This window comes from Danio rerio, chromosome 6 (genome assembly GCF_049306965.1).
Source record: "Danio rerio strain Tuebingen ecotype United States chromosome 6, GRCz12tu, whole genome shotgun sequence".
Classification (NCBI taxonomy): Eukaryota; Metazoa; Chordata; class Actinopteri; order Cypriniformes; family Danionidae; genus Danio; species Danio rerio.
This window is the reverse complement of record NC_133181.1, coordinates 25316942-25336058: the sequence shown is the minus strand read 5'-3', so window position 1 is coordinate 25336058 and position 19117 is coordinate 25316942. Positions and strand designations below refer to the sequence as shown.

Sequence of the window (19117 nt, the reverse complement as noted above, 5' to 3'; positions counted from 1 at the left end):
TTTTTTTTGCCCCGTTTACACTAGTGCGTTTTAGTTACACTCAGTTATTCATTCGAAACATATGTCACTCCTGAGGCCAAACTTTTCGAAGAGATTAGGGCACTTAGATGGGACCTTCTGATGAATGAAACGCAGCGACAGATTTACCTTTACGTCGTCATATCCGGCAGCAATACGATCGCGTCATTAGCGGCATATTAAAGTTATAGCGGCATACTAAAGTCATGGCAGACGAAAAGACGAAGGTTTGTACTCAAATTTCTTTGGGCTTTGGGCTATTTATGCACTAATGTGTAGTAATGTGCTGTATTCATGGGGGACGTTTTTATTCACGTATTGTCAAGCGATCTTGTGTCTGAAAAGATGATCCTTCATAAAGCGAACGCGCTAATTATGAAGTTTGCAAAAACAACGTGGAATTAACGAATATTGGAATTCTCTCATTATTCGTATTTATCAGTGGTTGCCACAGCGAAATGATCCGCCCGTGTAGCTCACTTTACTTCGCAGATATATGTAAAATCATTTGATTTACGCTGGTGTTTTTTTTTTATTTGAGATTTTCGTAAATGTGCTTAATTTACAGACTTCACTGGTGCATTGTATCCTAATTTCCTAATTTTAATGACTAACGGATAAATGCTTGCATCATACGTTTTTATGGCTGTTGTTTTGCTTGTGGGCATTTTCATTAACGTTACTTTGTTATGGTTAATGGATTAAATTTTGAAGGACAATATTTTTTTCTATGGGTAAAAATATTTGATGTTTATAAGTCATAGTTTGCAGGGATGGGTAGTATAATAACGTTACAGTGTTTCAAATATGTATTTTAAATACAAAATAGCATTTTGTACTTTGTATTTGATGAGGTTTTTAAAAATGGGTTAATATTTTGTATCAAAATACTTTAGTGTCTTGTATTTTGTATTTTTAAAATACTGTAAAATACTTAGTAAGAAGTCTACATGATGACAATGCGGCCTCAGATGCTTTTTCAGTTGTTTGCCTAGGCTTGAGATTAGCACAGGAAATTGATTAAGCAGGTGGTCAATGCTTGTAATGGCCATTTAGTGTACAATTCGGCATCAGAATCAGAAATGAGATGGAATAAAATATTAGTCCTTAAGAACAGGATGAGGAGCTTTAGAACATCCTCAGTGTCAGTCTTAGGGCTGCAGGTGGAAATGCAAAGAAAGTTTAGAAATACAGTAAAGACCTAAAGATGGTCAACTGGTGTAAACTGAGACTTTTCCGGTTAAAGAAGAACTGAAAACATCTATGCAGAATGAGTAAACTGCACTAGCAATAGTAGTTTTTGATGGATTGCTGATGTATATGCCAAGAAAATAAGACAAACAACATACAAATAAGTTCTACTGTGGCAATTCCTACAAAACTTCATAGGCTGTTTCAAATGGCATAGCTGATCTGCAGGTGTTAATGAAAAGGAAAGATGTCAAAGTGTCAGTATATGAAACACAAATATTTTATAATACTCCAGTCTATATAGTCTGGTCAAAAACTCCAGACTCCCGTTACACAGCAGCAGGATGTATATGAAGAGTTTATTTGCAGAAACAGATTGCTACATTTTTTTTAGAGATATTATTGCTAAAACTGGAGATGGTAGTTAGCAGTTTTCAGAAATCATGTTCTTACATTAAGTACAAAAGATTTAAATTGCAAAAAATATATATATATATTTATGAAAAAAAATATGAACAAAAAATTAAATGTGTGACTCAGTGGTTAGCGTTTGCATGTTCACACCCTGTGTTGGTGTGGGTTTCCTTCAGGTGCTCCAGCTTCGCCCACAATCCCAAAACATGTGCTACAAGTGAATTGAATAAACCAAATTGGCCATAGTGTATGAATGAGTGTGTGTGTGTGTGTGTGTGTGTGTGTGTGTGTGTGTGTGTGTGTGTGTGTGTGTGTGTGTGAATGAGTGTGTATGGGTGTTTCCCAGTGCTGGGTTGTGGCTGGAAGGGCATCTACTGTGTAAAACATATGTTTAATAGTTAATTCTGCTGTGGCGACCAGTCATAAATAAGGGACCAAGCCAAAGAAAAAAGAATGATTGAAAATTAAAATAGCCTCGTCATATATCATCCTTTTTAAATAAAAGACTGTTAAGAGATGGCGGCAATTTTGATTCTAATAATCTTCAAGACAGGACTTTCTGTATAAAATTTGTAAACAATTTATGCTAAAGTCAAAGAAAGGTTTATGAATACCTTCATGTACAGTAGAGGTGAATGAGGTGCATAGAAGCTAACTTAAACTTACTCTGAGAAATGCTATTGCTGTCAATAGGGTATATGCTGAGCTAGTTCTGTTCCCATGCTGATACACTTCCGATGACCTGTTATTGTGAACTTTTTTCCATTTTATACAGTTCCTTATACAGCATCGATGTTGTTATGTCATTGAAATACATTCAGTTAAATAAACTGTAGCATTTATTTAGTTGCTCAAGTGTAAAACGAGACAAAAAGCTGTTTACTCGCACGCGCCCGTCAGAATCAGCAGGCTAACGCAGAAGCTCCATTGAATATACTGGGTTTAAATCGGATATTACTCAGCTAGTGGAGATCGCTGATTTTTGAAGAAAACAGACCTTAAACACACCAGATTTTGCATTGGCATTCAATTCGCTGGAAGCGCTTAACCCAGGTTACTGGAAAATTAAAAGTCCTATTAGCATGCTTCGGCATATACCCTATTGTTGTTTACTTTAAGTCAGTTTATTGGTAAGGGGATTGATCAGAGGCCTGTCAATAGAAGGTTTGCCAAAAAATGTCATACTTCGTTGTAAAAGTATTTTGCAGTATTTTCAAAATACAGTATTTTATTTTTATACATTTGTGGCTGCTGTATTTTGTAGTTTTCTTTTTTGATACATATTATTTTGAGATATTTAATTTTTGCCCATCCCTGATTGTTTGGATGCTTTGCATGTTTTTTTACTAAAACGGTAAATAACTTTGAAGCAGTTTTTTTTTCTTGATGGTATAATTATTATTATTATTATTATTATTATTATTATTTAGAATGATTAATTTTCTTCATTTCAGGATGGTGTGAAATCAGAGAAAAGCCACATAAATCTGAGAGTATCTAGCCAGGATGGCTCAGTGGTTCAGTTCAAAATCAAGAAGCACGCACCCCTCAGTAAACTGATGAAAGTATATTGTGACAGGCAGGTAAATGTGACTTTAATATTTATGTCAAATATATGAATCATTCATTCAGGTGCACATAGTGCGAAAACTGGCTCAGTGAAAAGCACTGATCATTAGAGCCAATCATAGTTATTTTTGTTTAATGAGTGAACATGATGGCCAATCGTGGGTGTTATGGCCCGTTTCCACTGAGTGGTACAGTACGGTTCGGTACACTTTTATGGCCGTTTCTACTGTCAAAAGGCGTAATGTACCACTTTTTTGGCACCCTTTGCAAAGGGGGACCAAGGGTACTAAAAGTAGGAGCTAGACAGAGATGCGTCATTCTTTTGCGCAACAAGCCAGAATGAAAACAAAGGAACCGCCATGTTTTAAATACACAGCCGAGAGATTACACCATGATAATATATACATTTAATAATGAGCCATGGTCGACCTCAGCTCAAACAAACCTTGTCGTCGTCTTGAAGAACAGCCACAAAGCCAAGAAGAACAAAATTTGCTGTGCCCTGTTGTTATTTTACAAGCCCTTCTAAAAGTGCGAGTGGTTTCACTTTGTCCAGAGAGCTCACGTTCTCATCTATATTTGAAATAACAAACTTTTTGAGCTCATATTAATAACTTGCTCGTGATCATTGAAGCTCTTTGATATCCGATCCTGTCAAAAAGAAACAAACGCGTGAGTGAAGAGCAAAAAGCAAAGGAGAAGCTGGAAAAAACAGCAACAAATGATGCGTCTGCAACCTAAAACATGAACAAACTGCCATGTTTAACTATTTTTATGACCTTTTGGACTATTATGAACTCGGAAAGACGAAATTACTTTCTAACAAGGGGCTACGTGTGCTGCTGAAGATTAAAGACACATATGAGAGGTCTGCTCTGACTGTGGGCTATGTTGCGTGTTGTTTTTGAACCCAAATAAAGAATTAAGCCCAATCATAATTTTACCCCTTAGCCCTTCCCCTTACCCCTACCCCTCGTTTTGCGTGTGCAAACCAAGAGGTAGGGGTGTCCCAATTCTCTTTAGCCTGAAGGCATATGGCTAAGTGGAAGGGGTGAAAAGCCCTTAGAACGAAGATTTTTCAGGACCACACTCGAGACCAAGGGGTAAGAAAATTTCCCAGAATACACCAGCCACAGCATGGCTAAACCCGGAAGTAAGGAGATCCACAAATTTGTATTTTTTTGTCATTATTACGAATTATTATGACAAACAAACATATGTTTTAATTTAGTCATTTTAATATATTCATGTTTAACTGTCATGCTTTGAAAAAAAACACAAAATTTCACGATCTATAATACTTAACAATAACAATAAATAACAATAAACAAAAATAACAATGAACAATAAACACACAACATTTTGACACTTGATGACACTCGAATACCTTGTCAGAAAAGTCTAGTGGCTGGGAATGAGCTTTTTTTACAGTGTCTGCTATATTGGTAATGTTGTTTTTGGTGTGTTTGCATTGATGAATATATGGCCACTGTGTAAATACACAGAACAGTTATGATCTTATTGCCACATTAGATCATTATGATAATATACTGTATGCCTTCAGTGATTTCCTGAAGATAATTACCAAAAAATTGCACAACTGGAATAAATACAGCAGTCACGATCATCTGATCTCATATGAAGCATGAGATTGCGGTGACATATGATGATGTGTGCAGGTGCTGTAGTGGTGTCCCAATTCTTAGGGGTAAATTTTGAAGCCCCTCCCCTTAACCCTCGGTTGTGAGGGCCATGGGGAAGGGGTAGGGGTACAAAAATAGAATTGGGATTGGGCCTTAATGTATGCTGTGTGTAGTTTTTTTGTTAGTAGTAACATATCGGAGACTGTAATGTCTGTATGTGTTCATAAATGTTGCATTTATTCATTTATTTTATATAATTTCAGACGTTACAGTAGGCTATTTCGCATTGATATGCAGTTATAATTAAATTATGTTCATAGAAAAGTTAGTATTAAACATTTATGCACAAGTAGGTATGTGTAAAGTGTCTGTTTTGTGAGAAGTGCTTATTATATGATATGTGAACGACCCGTACAGCTTTACTGAAGACATTTCCTCGAGAGTATTTTAGCAATAAAAACAAAAGCCTGATAAAGGTAACCCATGCCATACAGTACTGTACTAATCAGTGGAAACAGGCCATTAAAGAACTTGTTCATTGGCTCAAAAAGCAAGTGAGTAAAATGCTGGAATTTGGATTATGTACTTTTATTATTTAACGGTGTATTTATTGTAAATGCTTCTGTTGTCTTCTTTGCCCATACTTGAGTTTTGTTTGATACTTTCTCGAATGCTATTGCTTTGATCAAGTGTGTTCAAGTCTGTGCAAAATCAAAATGTACAATGTTTATTTTGCTCACATTGTTATTCTTAAAACAAATAATTAATCCGTGCATGTTAATCCACAGAAAAAGTAAAAAAAATGTCACCTGAATTCTCATTTTATCTAGAATATTTCATGTTGTCTTAAGCAGCTATGTCAACATTTATCTCTGCACAGGGGTTAACAAGGAAGCTGATTCGCTTCATGTTTGATGGCGAGTCAATTAAAGAGACTGACACACCAGCTCTGGTACAGTTCAATACTATAACCAATTCTGAATGTCTTTGTGCTTAAAACATGTATGCAATTTACACAGTTTTTCTATTCGCAGTTGGAAATGGAGGATGAGGATGCCATCGAAGTATTTCAGGAACAGCTAGCTGGCCTGATTTAACAAACTACCTCTGACATTATTAACAGTCCACTTTGTTTTGTTTTGTTTTGTTTTTGTTTTTCATTTTGTGTGTGTGTTTGTGTTTGTTTAACAAAGTGTTCAATACACTGGCCTCACTCCAAACAACCAAATCCTTCCTTACTGAGAAATCAATCTTCTCACACATCTGATAAATTACATCATTTTTTAATCTATTTGACTAAACAGTGATATTTTATCAGATGTGTGTTCTGAGAAAAAAGCCTTTTGATTGGTAGACAGATTTATCTATTTATTTTGTTATTTTTGAGGCCAAAATGTTCTTCCATTTTTTTTAATAAGCACTGTTTTGTTTACTTTGAGCCTTTGGGCTTTTATATAAATTTCTTCTTTTTTTACTCAAGACAAGACAATTATGTTCTGTAACTTGTTGTGAATTGAATCGTTAATTAAGGTTTTACGTTGGAATAAATCAGTTTTACAGAATTAGGTCATTCTTATACGTTTTGTTCTTGTATTTTAAATTTTTTTTAAGTTAAAGCAGACATTACATTACTGCTCATGCCACAGTTATATCACCCTGCAGCCCAAGACCAGTTGCTTCCTGAAGTTAAGCAGGGCTGAGCCTGATCAGTACCTGGATGGGAGACCACATGGGAAAACTAGGTTGCTGTTGGAATTGGTATTAGTGAGGCCAGCAGTGGGTCTTCAACCTGCGGTCTGTGTGAGTCTTAATGCCTCAGTAAAGTGAAGGGGACACTATACTGGTAGTGAGTGCTGTCTTTTGTATAAGACATTAAACCGAGGTCTAGACTCTCTTTGGTCATTAGAAATCCCATGGCACTTCTCGTAAAGAGTAGGGGTGTAACCCCAGTGTCCTGGCCAAATTTCCTTCATCAGCCCTTACCCATCATGGTCTTCCAATCCTCCACATCAACAAAATTGGCTCTGTCACTGTCTCTCCACTCCACCAATAGCTAGTGTTTGGTGAGTGCTGGCATCATTGTCCTGTGGCTGCCGTCACATCATCTAAGTGGATGCTGCACACTGGCACTGGTGTGGAGAGACCCCCTCTCATGATTGAGAAGAGCTTTGGGTGAATGGCCATGTCTATATAAATACACATTACATTATATTTTTAGGCACAGCTGCAATATTTTTTCTTATACTCGTTCGCAAAAACATTTGAAAGCAAATTGCTCACATGCAGTTTTTCTTCACATTGTGTCTACTTTTTTTTCTTTTTTTTTTTTTTTTTTTGGCTGTTAACCATGAATCCCTTGTTTGACTTAAGAAGTTAAACAGCTCACTGGCATCCAGAATATTCTCCAGATCCTCATTTTGCACATTATTTGCTTTTCTAGTTTCTTTTTATTTGTCTGTCTCTCTATCTACAGTATTTAAACACACAGATACACACATTTACGTGTATCGTCTTATATATGATTGAAAAATTAGAAACTCAAAGCATGATCTCTGTATTTTGGCAAAATAAGCGTAATATAGAACTCTTTGCCTTTCATAAAAGCCAAATACCAATGATACCTAATGAGCAACTAGAAGTCAAGTTATTTATTTAACTGCTGTTTCACCTTAAATTTACTGTCACCTTTCAGAATTCACTTTAGAATTTTCAATAGTTTTCTATTGGGTCAATTTGAGCATTAAGGAATTTGTGTGTGTATTTATATACATACAGTTGAAGTCAGAATTATTATCCCCCCTGTTTATTTTCCCCCTATTTTTGTTTAATAATGTTTTGTTATAATAATAATAATACATTTTTAACACATTTCTAAACATAATAGTTTGTTCTGTAGACTATCAAAAAATATATATAGCTTAAAGGGGCTAAAAATTTTTACCTTAAAATGTTTTTTTTTAAAATAAAAGCTGCTTTTATTCAAACCGAAATAAAATAAGACTTTCTCCAGAAGAAAAAAATATTATTAGACATACTGTAAAAAAATCTTATATATATATATATATATATATATATATATATATATATATATATATATATATATATATATATATATACATACATACATACATACATACATACATACATACATACATGCATGCATGCATGCATGCATGCATACATACACACACATCATTTTTTCTTTCTGAAATACCCAAGTTTTGTAAATCTGCGACTGCTGCTGTGTTTTTCACACTATATAGTTTGCTCTCTGGCGCCGCTCCGGTGGCGAATCCGCAGAATTCAGCTCTTGTCGCGTCTAATGGGCGTGTGCAGGAGCGCAGATTCAGCACCGACAGACTGATGACCTGAACAGGAGACGCTCTTTGTGGCTTTATGATAATCTGTCGAATATTGTTGAAAAGCGTGAACAAACTGTGAGTGTTGAAGATGACGACCACCACCACTTATCAAGGCATGGACCCGACCGCGAGGAACAGCTCCAGGTGCTGAGAGACATAAATACATGACTGAATGCTCAAACTGTTTGGAATGATTTTAGCTGTCATGATGGCGAATTGTTTCTCAAACCGTTATATGAGGTTTAATGCTACTGACCAGATTTACTGTCCACTTCATCGATATTAGTGTAAAAACGGGTGGTGATGCTTTTGAGAAGTGAACACCATCTTGGGGACAATACTGCATTTTGGGTGATAGGATACGCAACAACTCAAAATGCAAAGTTTAATCTATTGGGTAATTAAAATCATTTCACCAAAGGTTTTTGTTTTAAAATATAGATTTATTGCAGTCTAATATTTGGATCTCCTTCAGAGTCTGAACATGTTCTAGCTTACAGGCAATATTTCGGATAGACACCAGCATTTTGAGACAGAGTTGCTTTCCAAGTCAGCTAAATGGTGATCCAAAATGCTGTCTAAGGCATTTTGCGACATATCCTCTGACTGCAGAATCCCCAAAAGAACAGCCCATAATTAATGACACAATTAAGGAATTATTGGAGGCTGTTACATCCATCGTTTGCAAATATGAAACAAGTCCCTCTCCACGTTTTCCTAGTACGAGGGGGTGTTTGAGCGCATGTGTGCGTTTAAGGTTGGGCGCGGTTCAGCTGGCGTAGTAATTTTTATTAGCTAGTCTCCTGATTTAGCTATTCATTTCATACCGTTTTATTAAACGAATGACGTGCAAATAAGCGAATTCGCCATCATTACACGTTTCTTCTGGCGAATGGAATTTGGGAATGTTGTTAGTTTCAGCATTGATTGAAGCTTCATTGCCATGGAGTGAAGTTAAAATAGTATGAGCGATATGTTTTGATTTAAAGATTTAATCCATATTAGATCCCATGGATAGCCTAATGCAATAGATTCATGAGATATTAGGAATAAGTTTGCATCCTATGCTAGCTTCTGCTGCCTGTAATACCGTTTTCTGCAGAAATATTTGGATTGAAAACAACCCTCCCAAACTAGCCTTTTTAGTATTTTTCTATAGTGACTCGTGTTCTATTATCTTTAATGCAGTATGCTCAATGTAGTTTGAATGTAAAAGGTTATAGAGCAAAATAAATAAAGTTATTGTAACCTATAAGAAAAATGATCAGAGATCAGCCATTCGCTTTCATATTTACTTCATAAATATATTTTTATTTATAGGTCCCTAACAAATTTGCATAATGCCAGCTTATGGTCTTGGGGTGCTATCACCATTGGGTGAATCCTCAACTACTGTAAAACTAAAGCTAAACAAAACTATTAATATAATTATATAATAAAATAATAATTGGCAAAATATTTTTAATTTTCAAAATGAATAGACTATCATTCTGTGGAGAAAAATCTGACTTGTTTAGAGAAACACCTGTAGATGCACTTTCAGAGCCAAAACATCAGTCAAGTGTATGATTATAATCAAAACATCTAAAACATGTTTAATATTTTCTTTATTTACCAAAAAAAGGAAACTAGGTTCTATATTATCTTAATTATAAATACATTTTTAGATGTCTAATTGTTCTAAAAAGTTTTATTTAAATTGCATTTGTATGTTTTTTGGTTCAGTGTCAGTTCAAACCACTATTTTTATTACTAAGAGGTTTGCAATCTTTGCTCTGGTCAATATTGGATATTCAGCTTTGCTAACAAAAAATACTAAAACTGAAATGGTAAAAAAACTAAATAGATGTGTTGAAAAAATAAAAACCAAATTAAAGCTAACAAAACCATTAATGAAACAAACTAAATCTTTATATAATTATATATTATATAATATAACAACAGCAGAATGAGACAATGAGTACACAAATCTGATATGATATAAAATTATATAAAATCACTGAAACAGATGCATTCCGACCAATAAGATATTGGCTTACCTGCATGTGATAATTTTTGGTCCGTTTAAAAGTGTTACTTTTGAAAGCAAACCAAATGAAGAAGATATTGCAATGCTGCCTTTGCTCACTGCTTTGGAACAATTGAAGCAAACAATTTACGTCTATAATTCTATAAGTTCAATGTTTTCATGTTGTGGGGATGTCAGTGAGAAAACATGTCCATTCTCAGGAAGTCATGAATATTGTTTCTTCAGAAACTAAAGATAACAAGACATGAATAGGAAACAAGAGCATACGTGAATATAAGAGAGAGTGATTTTAAATCTTTTAATTAAATTGTTAATTTACATTGTTAATCTGTATTTGCTGTCCATTTTAGGGTGCTGCGTCCACCTGGTGGAGGCTCAAATATTTGCTTTGGCACAGATGAAGAGAAACCTGTGAAAAAAAATAAAATGGCATCTAGTATATTTGCCGAACCCGAGGACCCTCATGCCCATCGGAGGAACAATCCACCAGGTGCTGGTTTATATAAGCTTGATCACTTTTTCAATATATTTCTTCTAGATAAAATCACCCGCTTGCCTTTAAAGAACTAAACTTTTGACTAAAGAAGACATTTAAAAAGCTGTGTATAAGTAAGCCTTTCTTTAAACTGAATTAATTTTAGAGATAAACTCCTTACTCATAGTTCTAGCAAGGTAACTCAGCATGATTCACTTTGATGAAAATCACTTGTAGAATGTGTTTAAGTTCCACATAAACACACCTAAAAAAACTAACACATTCATTAATTTCCTTTTCGGCTTAGTCCCTTTATTAATCTGGGGTCACCACAGCAGAATGAATCGCCAGCTCATCCAGCCTATGTTTTATGCAGCGGATGCTCTTCCAGCTGCAACCCATCACTGGAAACATCCATACACACTCGTTCACACACATACACTACAGACAATTTTGCCTACCCAATTCACCTGTACAGTATGTCTTTAGACTTGTGGGGGAAACAGGAGCACCCAGAGGAAACCCACGCGAACATGGGGAGAACATGCAAACTCCACACAGAAACGCCAACTGACCCAGCTGAGGCTCGAACCAGTGACTTTCTTGCTGTAAGGCGAATGTGCTACCCACTGCGTCAGCGTGCAGCCCCATAACTAATGCAATATGTGAATAAAATAGTTCACTCCACCTGTACCAAACCTGTATGAGCTGTTTTCATCAGTTTTACACAGTTGATGGTCATCATTGACTTCCATTGTAGGAAAGAATTACAATGTAAATTAGTACTGAACAAAGTGAATTACTCTTTTAATTTACTAACTTTTCAGAGTTCTAAATGTGCTTATGGTTGTATTTTTTTGTGTGGCGATGTCTTTGCTATTAATGTGTTTACACAAACACAACTTTTTGATTGGATATTTGTTGACTGCAAGTATTGTATGGGTTATTGAACACACATGCCACAGATGCTTTTAAAGTTCTCATTTGTTTTGAAGGTGGGAAACCTACAGGTGTGTTGTGTGGAGAACCATCTGCCCCTCTCAGAAGATGTACTGCTCAACCAGTCAACCACAGTAACAGCATGGTTAACAATAATCTACCTGTGGTAAGAAGAAGTATCTTCAGGCATTTTTGACTCAAAACAAAACTTTGAACTTGATTAGACATTACACATTTAAACTGATTGCTCAATTTGAAATGCTCTTTCTAAAATCCATTGTTAAGCATATGCTTTTATTTTTGCACAGAATGGTGAGAATGGTGATGAAGGCCCAATCAGTGTCGGTAAGTGTTTCATTAACTCTTATTTTTAACTCGTATATATACAGAATACAGGTGTTGGACAATGAAACTGAAACACTGGTAAATTTAGTATTGGAGGTTTCAGGGCTAAATTTGACCAGCCTGGTGACCAATCTTCATTGATTGCACACTCCACCAGTAAAGCTGCGGTCACACTTAAGTTTGAGCACGTCAAATTTTGTAGTACGGCACTGCGAAAAGGAGCGGGATTAAACAAGATGATTAGACGTTTAGAAAAGTGAGCGATTGGTCCATATTTTAAATTTCTGCCCTTAGAGGTCATTTTTTTATGTTCAATTGGTTTCACACAATCACGTGATGATATTTTGCAGGTTAGAGTTCACCAAGCTTGAACTTTCCAACGCAGCAAACTGCGAAACTTGTCGCACGAGCTTGCGTTTCTGGTGTAATGCATTCACGTGCATATAAATGGAAGTCTATGAGGAGAAAAGTCTACTGCAACAGCAGCTTAAGAGCAGCATGTAAAGGTTTAATGAACAGAGTAATAGCACAGTTTTGCCTAAAATATTGCAGTGTACACAACATGGTGACATGTCAGAGTTTAAAAGAGGACAAATTGATCGCTGGTGCATCTGTGACAGCAAATCTTTGTGATGAATCAAAGGGCCACAGTATCAAGACTAACCCAGGACAAACCACATCTAATAGGAATAACTGTATAGAGGAAAGAGGAAGCTGTCTGAAAGGGTTGTCCCGGTGCTAACCGTATTGAATCCAAAAAAACATAAAACCACAGCTGCCCAAATCACTGCAGAATTAAATGTGTACATCAAATCTCCTGTTTCCACCAAAACTATTCTTCAGGAGCTTCACAGGGTCAATATGGGCTGCTATAGCCAAATCTTTGGTCACTCAAGCCAATTCCAAACGTTGCTTTCAATGGTGCCAGCTGTGAAAATCTTGGACTGTGGACAGGATGAAACATGTATTGATCTCTGACAAGTCCATCTTTACTGTTTTTTTTTTACATCTGGGAGTTACGTTGTGGAGAATCCCCAAAGTAGTGTACCACCAAGAATGCTAGATTGATGCATCGCTGCCAAGGACTACCGAACTATTCTGGAGGACCACGTGCACCCAATAGTTCAAACATTGTATCCTGAAGGCAGTGCATTTTATCAGGATAATGCACCAATACACACAGCAAGACTGATGACAGAGTGGTTTGATGAACATGAAAGTGAAGTTAAACATCTCCCATGGCCTGCACATTCACCAGATCTCTAAATATTATTGAGCCACTTTGGAAAAGCAAGTCAGGAAATGTTTTTTTCTCCACTAGCATCACATCAAGAATGGCTCAAAATCCCTCTGACCTTTGTCTTTCCCATAACCAATTGATGCTGCATTGGCTGCAAAAGGAGACCCTGCTCTACTACACCATACAAATAAATTATTGTGGTCTAAAACCAGGTGTTTCAGTTTTATTGTTCAGCCTTTGAATATATAAATGTGTGTTTGTGTGTGTGTGTGCGTGTGCGTGTGTGTGTGTGCGTGCGTGCGTGCGTGCGTGCGTGTGTGCGTGCGTGCGTGCGTGTGTGTGTGTGTGTGTGTGTGTGTGTGTGTGTGTGTGTGTGTGTTTGTGTGTTAGAGTTTTTGATATTGTCGGGCTCTCATTTATAAAACTGCATATAATTCATCCTAAAAATGAATGTATGCCAGAATACAATTGTATTAATTTATTAAGAATTATATTGTATGATTTAAAGAGTGGAAATTGGCTTGCACATGTTTTACCCGTTTCATGTTTACACCATGTTTATAGATGTGACTCCTGGTTGTTGTTGTTTTTAACAGTGTTTCACTTATATGGAATAGCCACTTCTAAATTAGCTTTATATTATGAATTAAAACAGACAAAACAAACATTTGTTTATAAACATTTCACAAATTTTGATATCCACCGTAACAACAAAAACACCAAGAAAATTGCTTTAAATGTTTAATCTTTAAATACTATTTATTGTTTTTGAAATGTTGGAACCAACAATATTTTATACTGTTAACAATGTATGTTGTAGGCAGCAGCTAGCTTTCTGCAGCTTTCACATGGTCTCCCACTGAAGTCAAGCAGGGTTGTGTATGGTTAGTACCTAGATGGCAAGTTGGTACCTAGACTGCATGGGAAAACTAGTTTGCTGCTGGAAGAAGTTCTAGTGAGGCCAGCAGGGGGTGTCATTTACTACTATTTTTCAAATAAGACTTTAACTAAGGTCCATTAATGTCCTTTGCGAAGACTAGGGGTGTGTTTCCAACATCCTGTGGCCTAATGTATCTAATAATGGACCCTTTACACAATGAATTCACTTAACTTTTGCCTATCTGCAGTGAATTTCGGGCCTGTAGCCAGCCTGGTGAAAGGGGTGGCTCTGTTTTTTTTTTTTTAAAACTGGACTTTTTTTTGCAGTTATTTGCCTCATTTTCTATTTAATTATTAGGTTTAAACACTTTGTTTATAGTGACATTTTTAACACATTTTTAACACTTTTTTTTTTTTGCTGGACTAACTGTCATCATAACCACAGTTTGTGATGCACCAAAAACATTTTCTAAAGATTTAGAATAAAGAATTTTTAATACAAATTTTATTAAAACACAAAATGATTACATCATATATGAGATATATGATTGCATTATATATATATATATATATATATATATATATATATATATATATATATATATATATATATATATATATATATAAATATATATATATATATATATATATATTAGGAATCTGTTAAAGTAAAAAAAATGTAGCCTGCTGTCATTTATTAGGCAAAAAAACAAACTGGCCAGCACCTCAGTCACTTTCCTCAGTCAGAATTTTGCCATTTTAATAATACAAAATTAAAACATATATTTTGTATGTTTTCTTACACAGCTGGATATTGGACTAGTGAAAAATTATTGTTTTTGTTTTCCAAAACTTTTTAGCTGAAGCAATAGCCTACAGAGGATTCCCAAGCCTTCTTCAATAAGTTATTTTTACATGTCCGATGGCATTGTATGGGAAAAATGTTGGACATTTGTTGGTGGGAGTTGGGTCTTTTGAGCTACCCGAAAAATCTGTTTTAATTGGATTATATGTATTACCTTTTACAAATAATTTCAGATTCTAAAAAAATAACTATAATGCAGTCTTCTCTTTTTTTTTTTTTTGCAATTGTAAATACATTAATTCCATTTTCCATATCACTGCACAGGTAGATTTTGTTGATTAGTAAATGTCACAAACATTATTTTTATTCTATTTAATTTCATTTGAATGTTAAACAGACATAAAATTGTATATTTATAAAATTGTTAAAAGATTGATTGATAAAAATGCCAGAGAACTTACCATTACATAGAATGTGAAGAAAATGAATGTGTTTGTGAATCAGCTGTCCACAGCAGGCTGTAAAACTATCACAGTACCAGCACAAAAACGCTAGTATTGGCCATCCCCACACATTTTTATTTATTACTTGTTCTTCGGTGCTCAAAAAGGTCTCAAATCCTTAAATTTGACTTGTTCAGCATCCAGTAAAAGTCTGAAATCTTTATTTGACAAATGCTGACAAGTACATACCACCTTTTTCTGGATCAAAGACATCAGCACAAAGCAATGCAAGTACAGCACTCCTTTTAAAGTACCATTTTCTCAGTTCAAGCAGAAATCTCACTGCATGGTAACTTTGTTTGAGATGGCAGATGTCTGGCCTTGAATGCAGACAACAGAAAACAGGCATAGTTATCATCTAACCATATTTGTAGTAAATATACAGGTGACTGGCTGAATTCTCTATTGGTGGAAGTACCGATACACAAACTGGATGCTGAATGATATCATGTGAAAAGGGTCTAATGGCTTCATCACTATGTCTTCTCTCCACCTAAAAGATGGTGCGTGGTGTGCAGTGGATTTTGTAAACTGGTGGTGATTGCGATCCCCCTTTCCCCCAAATGTCTATGGTTTTAGTGAGCCCATAATGTAATTGTAACAAATTATTGTCATTATTATTATTATATGAAGACAATTTGTTCAGTAATCATTTATGTTTATCATAAAACCAGTATACTGTGCATCCAGAAAGTATGTATAGCGCTTCACTTTTTCCACATTTGTTTATGCTACAGCCGTATTCCAAAATGTATTAAATTAATTTATTTATTCAAAATTCTACACACAATACCCCATAATGACAACGTTAAAAAAAAGAGTTTTTTAAATTGTTGCAAATTTATTAAAAATAAAAAATGTACAAAAATATTAACAGCCTTTGCTCAATACTTTGTCTTTTTTAAATATGATGTGCTTTTTGATGTCTTAAGTCTTTTTAAATATGATGCCACAAGCTTGTCACACCTGTCTTTGGAAATTTTTGCCCATTCCTCTTTGCAGTACCTCTTAACCTCTATCAGGTTGGATGGGAAGTGACGGTTTACAGCCATTTTCAGATCTCTCTGACATGTTCAATAAGATTTAGGTCTGGGCTCTGGCTGGGCCATCCAAGGATATTCACAAAGTTGTTGTGTAGCCACTCTATATGATATTTTGGCGGTGTGCTTTGGGTCATTGTCCTGCTGAAAAATGAACTGTCGCCCCCAGTCTGAGGTCAGGAGAACTCTGAAGCAGGTTTTCATTAAGGATGTTACTGTACATTGCTGCATTTATCTTTCTCTTTAACCTGTCTTCCAGTTCGTGCTGCTGAAAAACATCCCCACAGCATAATGCTGCCACCACCATGCTTCACTGTAGGGATGATATTAGCCTGGTGATGAGCGGTTCCTGGTTTTCTCCAAACTTAATGCCTGACATTCACTCCAGTTCAATTTTAGTCTCATCAGACCAGATAATTTTGTTTCTTATGGTCTGAGAGTCCTTAAGATACCTTTTGGCAAATTCCGGGCGGGGAGTAGCTTCGACGTGGCTCAGACATATTGACCAACGGGTTATTGATCACCTCCCTGACTAAGGCTCTTCTCTGAAGATCACTCAGCGTATATGGTCGGCCAGCACTAGGAACAGTCCTGGTGGTTCCAAACATCTTCCACTTACGGATGACAGGGGCCACTGTGCTCATTGGTACATTGGTAGCAAATATGTCAAGACAACATTTGACATCCTGTCTTGGATGTCTACAGACAATTCCTTTGTCTTCATGCTTAGTTTATGCTTTGACATGCACTGTCAACCCTGGAACCTTATATAGACAGGTGTATTCGTTTTCAAATCATGTCCAATCAACTGAATTTTCCACAGGTGAACTCCAATTAAGCTGCTGAAACATCTCAAGAATGATCAGTGGAAACAGAATGTACCTGGGTCAATTTAGAGCTTCACAGCAAAGGCTGTCAATACTTATGTACATCTGATTTTTCAGGATTTTTTTTTTTTAATAAATTAAATATATATATATTTTTTCACTTTGTCATTATGGAGTATTGTGTGTAGAATTTTGAGAAAACTACATTATTTGAATCCACTTTGGCATAAAGCTGTAACATAAATGATGTGGGAAAAATTGAAGTGCTTTGAATACCTCCCGAATGCAATGTATATCAACATCTTCTAATAAGATATTATTGGTGGTGCAATACCAAGGACTAGAATGGAATGAAAGCAAATGTTGCAATGCTTATATACTGTATCATCTCAGATAGGGCATTAACTCGTTTTTGTCCCAATTTATTGTAAAGCTTGAAAGTTTTTTAATTCATTCTAATGTTATATGTAAATGTGCATCAAATGCTTCCAAAGGTTCAGTTTTGGTGTCTTCCTCTATATAATGAAAAAATGTCTGAGAATGTAAATAATGTAAGGACTGAAGATTTTGGGTTTTCATAAAATTTTAATCCACTTAACCAAGTGTTTAAATTTGTCAAAATGTTTTAATAAAGTTACAATAATGTGACAATTTTTTCACATGTCTTTTTGCTTTGCTGTTCACAGATTGCATGGAAGAACCTGAACATTTTCAGGAGCAAAATGAGACAGCAGCTTCTTCTTCTCTGTCCACAACTGAGGAGCCTGCCGCTGGGCTTCCCTCCAGCCGCAGAAACCCACCGGGGGGCAAATCCTCGCTAATCTTAGGTTAAAGAATTGCCTGATTTAAGGTTAAGATCTGGGCCTATGCGAAACGAGCATCTCAGAGTTCATGTGCTGTTCTGTGGTCAGTGCTCATCCTCTGCGTAACTATTTCTAAAATGACAAACTGACTCAAGTCATTCAGATCAGGACAATTTAGTGACTGAAGCATGTCACAAATCTCTGAGCTTGTTCAAAGAATATCTTTGAATGTTTTAAGTGTTGCTGTCTTGGTCTTGTCTTGACTGAATGGCCTTGATAAATGAAGAGCAGATACCGGTTATGCACTGCTACTCTCAGATTCCACAAACCATAGGCCACAATTTGCCATCACAGTTCTGCCATCCAATGCATTTTACCGTCAATGGTCAGCATTTAGTAAGTTAAGCTCCATTCATGTAAGCCTAAAAAATCTCTCCCTTATTCAGTGTCTATGTATTAAGTTTTGTCAGCACTTTATGAACCATGGCGCCCAATTTGTGGTGCCTCAGGCCTGCTGATGAACTATTCTGTATTAAATCCATCACTGCAAACATTTGTAGATGTAAGGAATAAGAATAAACAATAATTTACTGAGTGCTGAAGACAAAAAACATAACATCTGGTTATTCAGTTCCACATTAAATCATTGCTTGTGCAAACAGGAACGTGGTTAAAAGAGCAACAACCTGAGAGTGCAATGAAATGTTCTAATCAAGAACAGGTGTGCCAGAAAAGGTGCATGTGAGCAAGCTATTGTGTTTGTTACAGAACATAAAGTAATAAAATGTGTACACGAGTACAAACAACAGCCAGTGTAGTCATTGTTTTTTTTTTCCAACAAGAATCTTCTTATTGCCTTGTTATTTTACACATGCCAAAAAGTATCTTTGTCTTTTTTAAATACATTATCTTTTCTCAAAATGAAATGATTAAATAAACAAATAAAACTTGTATAAAAGAAACTGTCTGTGTCGTCCTGAGAATAGATAGAAAAGTCGCTGTCGTCCAGTCCAAATACCTTATTGGTATAGGTCT

At 35.7% G+C, this 19117-nt stretch overlaps 2 protein-coding genes across 2 annotated transcripts; both read left to right on the top strand.

The window, feature by feature from the left end:
• Position 1: 1 nt before the first annotated feature.
• sumo2a (small ubiquitin like modifier 2a) lies at positions 2–6397 on the top strand. Its single transcript, NM_001386416.1, has 4 exons — positions 2–245; positions 3078–3206; positions 5716–5787; positions 5870–6397. Exons 1-4 carry the CDS (start codon positions 225–227, stop codon positions 5930–5932), a joined length of 285 nt encoding a protein of 94 aa, NP_001373345.1. The 5' UTR covers positions 2–224; the 3' UTR covers positions 5933–6397.
• A 1750-nt stretch (positions 6398–8147) lies between these two features.
• On the top strand, positions 8148–18888 carry jpt1a (Jupiter microtubule associated homolog 1a). The gene is given in 5 exon segments (NM_001089513.1): positions 8148–8341; positions 10577–10716; positions 11697–11806; positions 11949–11985; positions 17966–18888. Coding segments are annotated over 5 exon segments (489 nt in total). The 5' UTR covers positions 8148–8285; the 3' UTR covers positions 18112–18888.
• Positions 18889–19117: the final 229 nt, after the last annotated feature.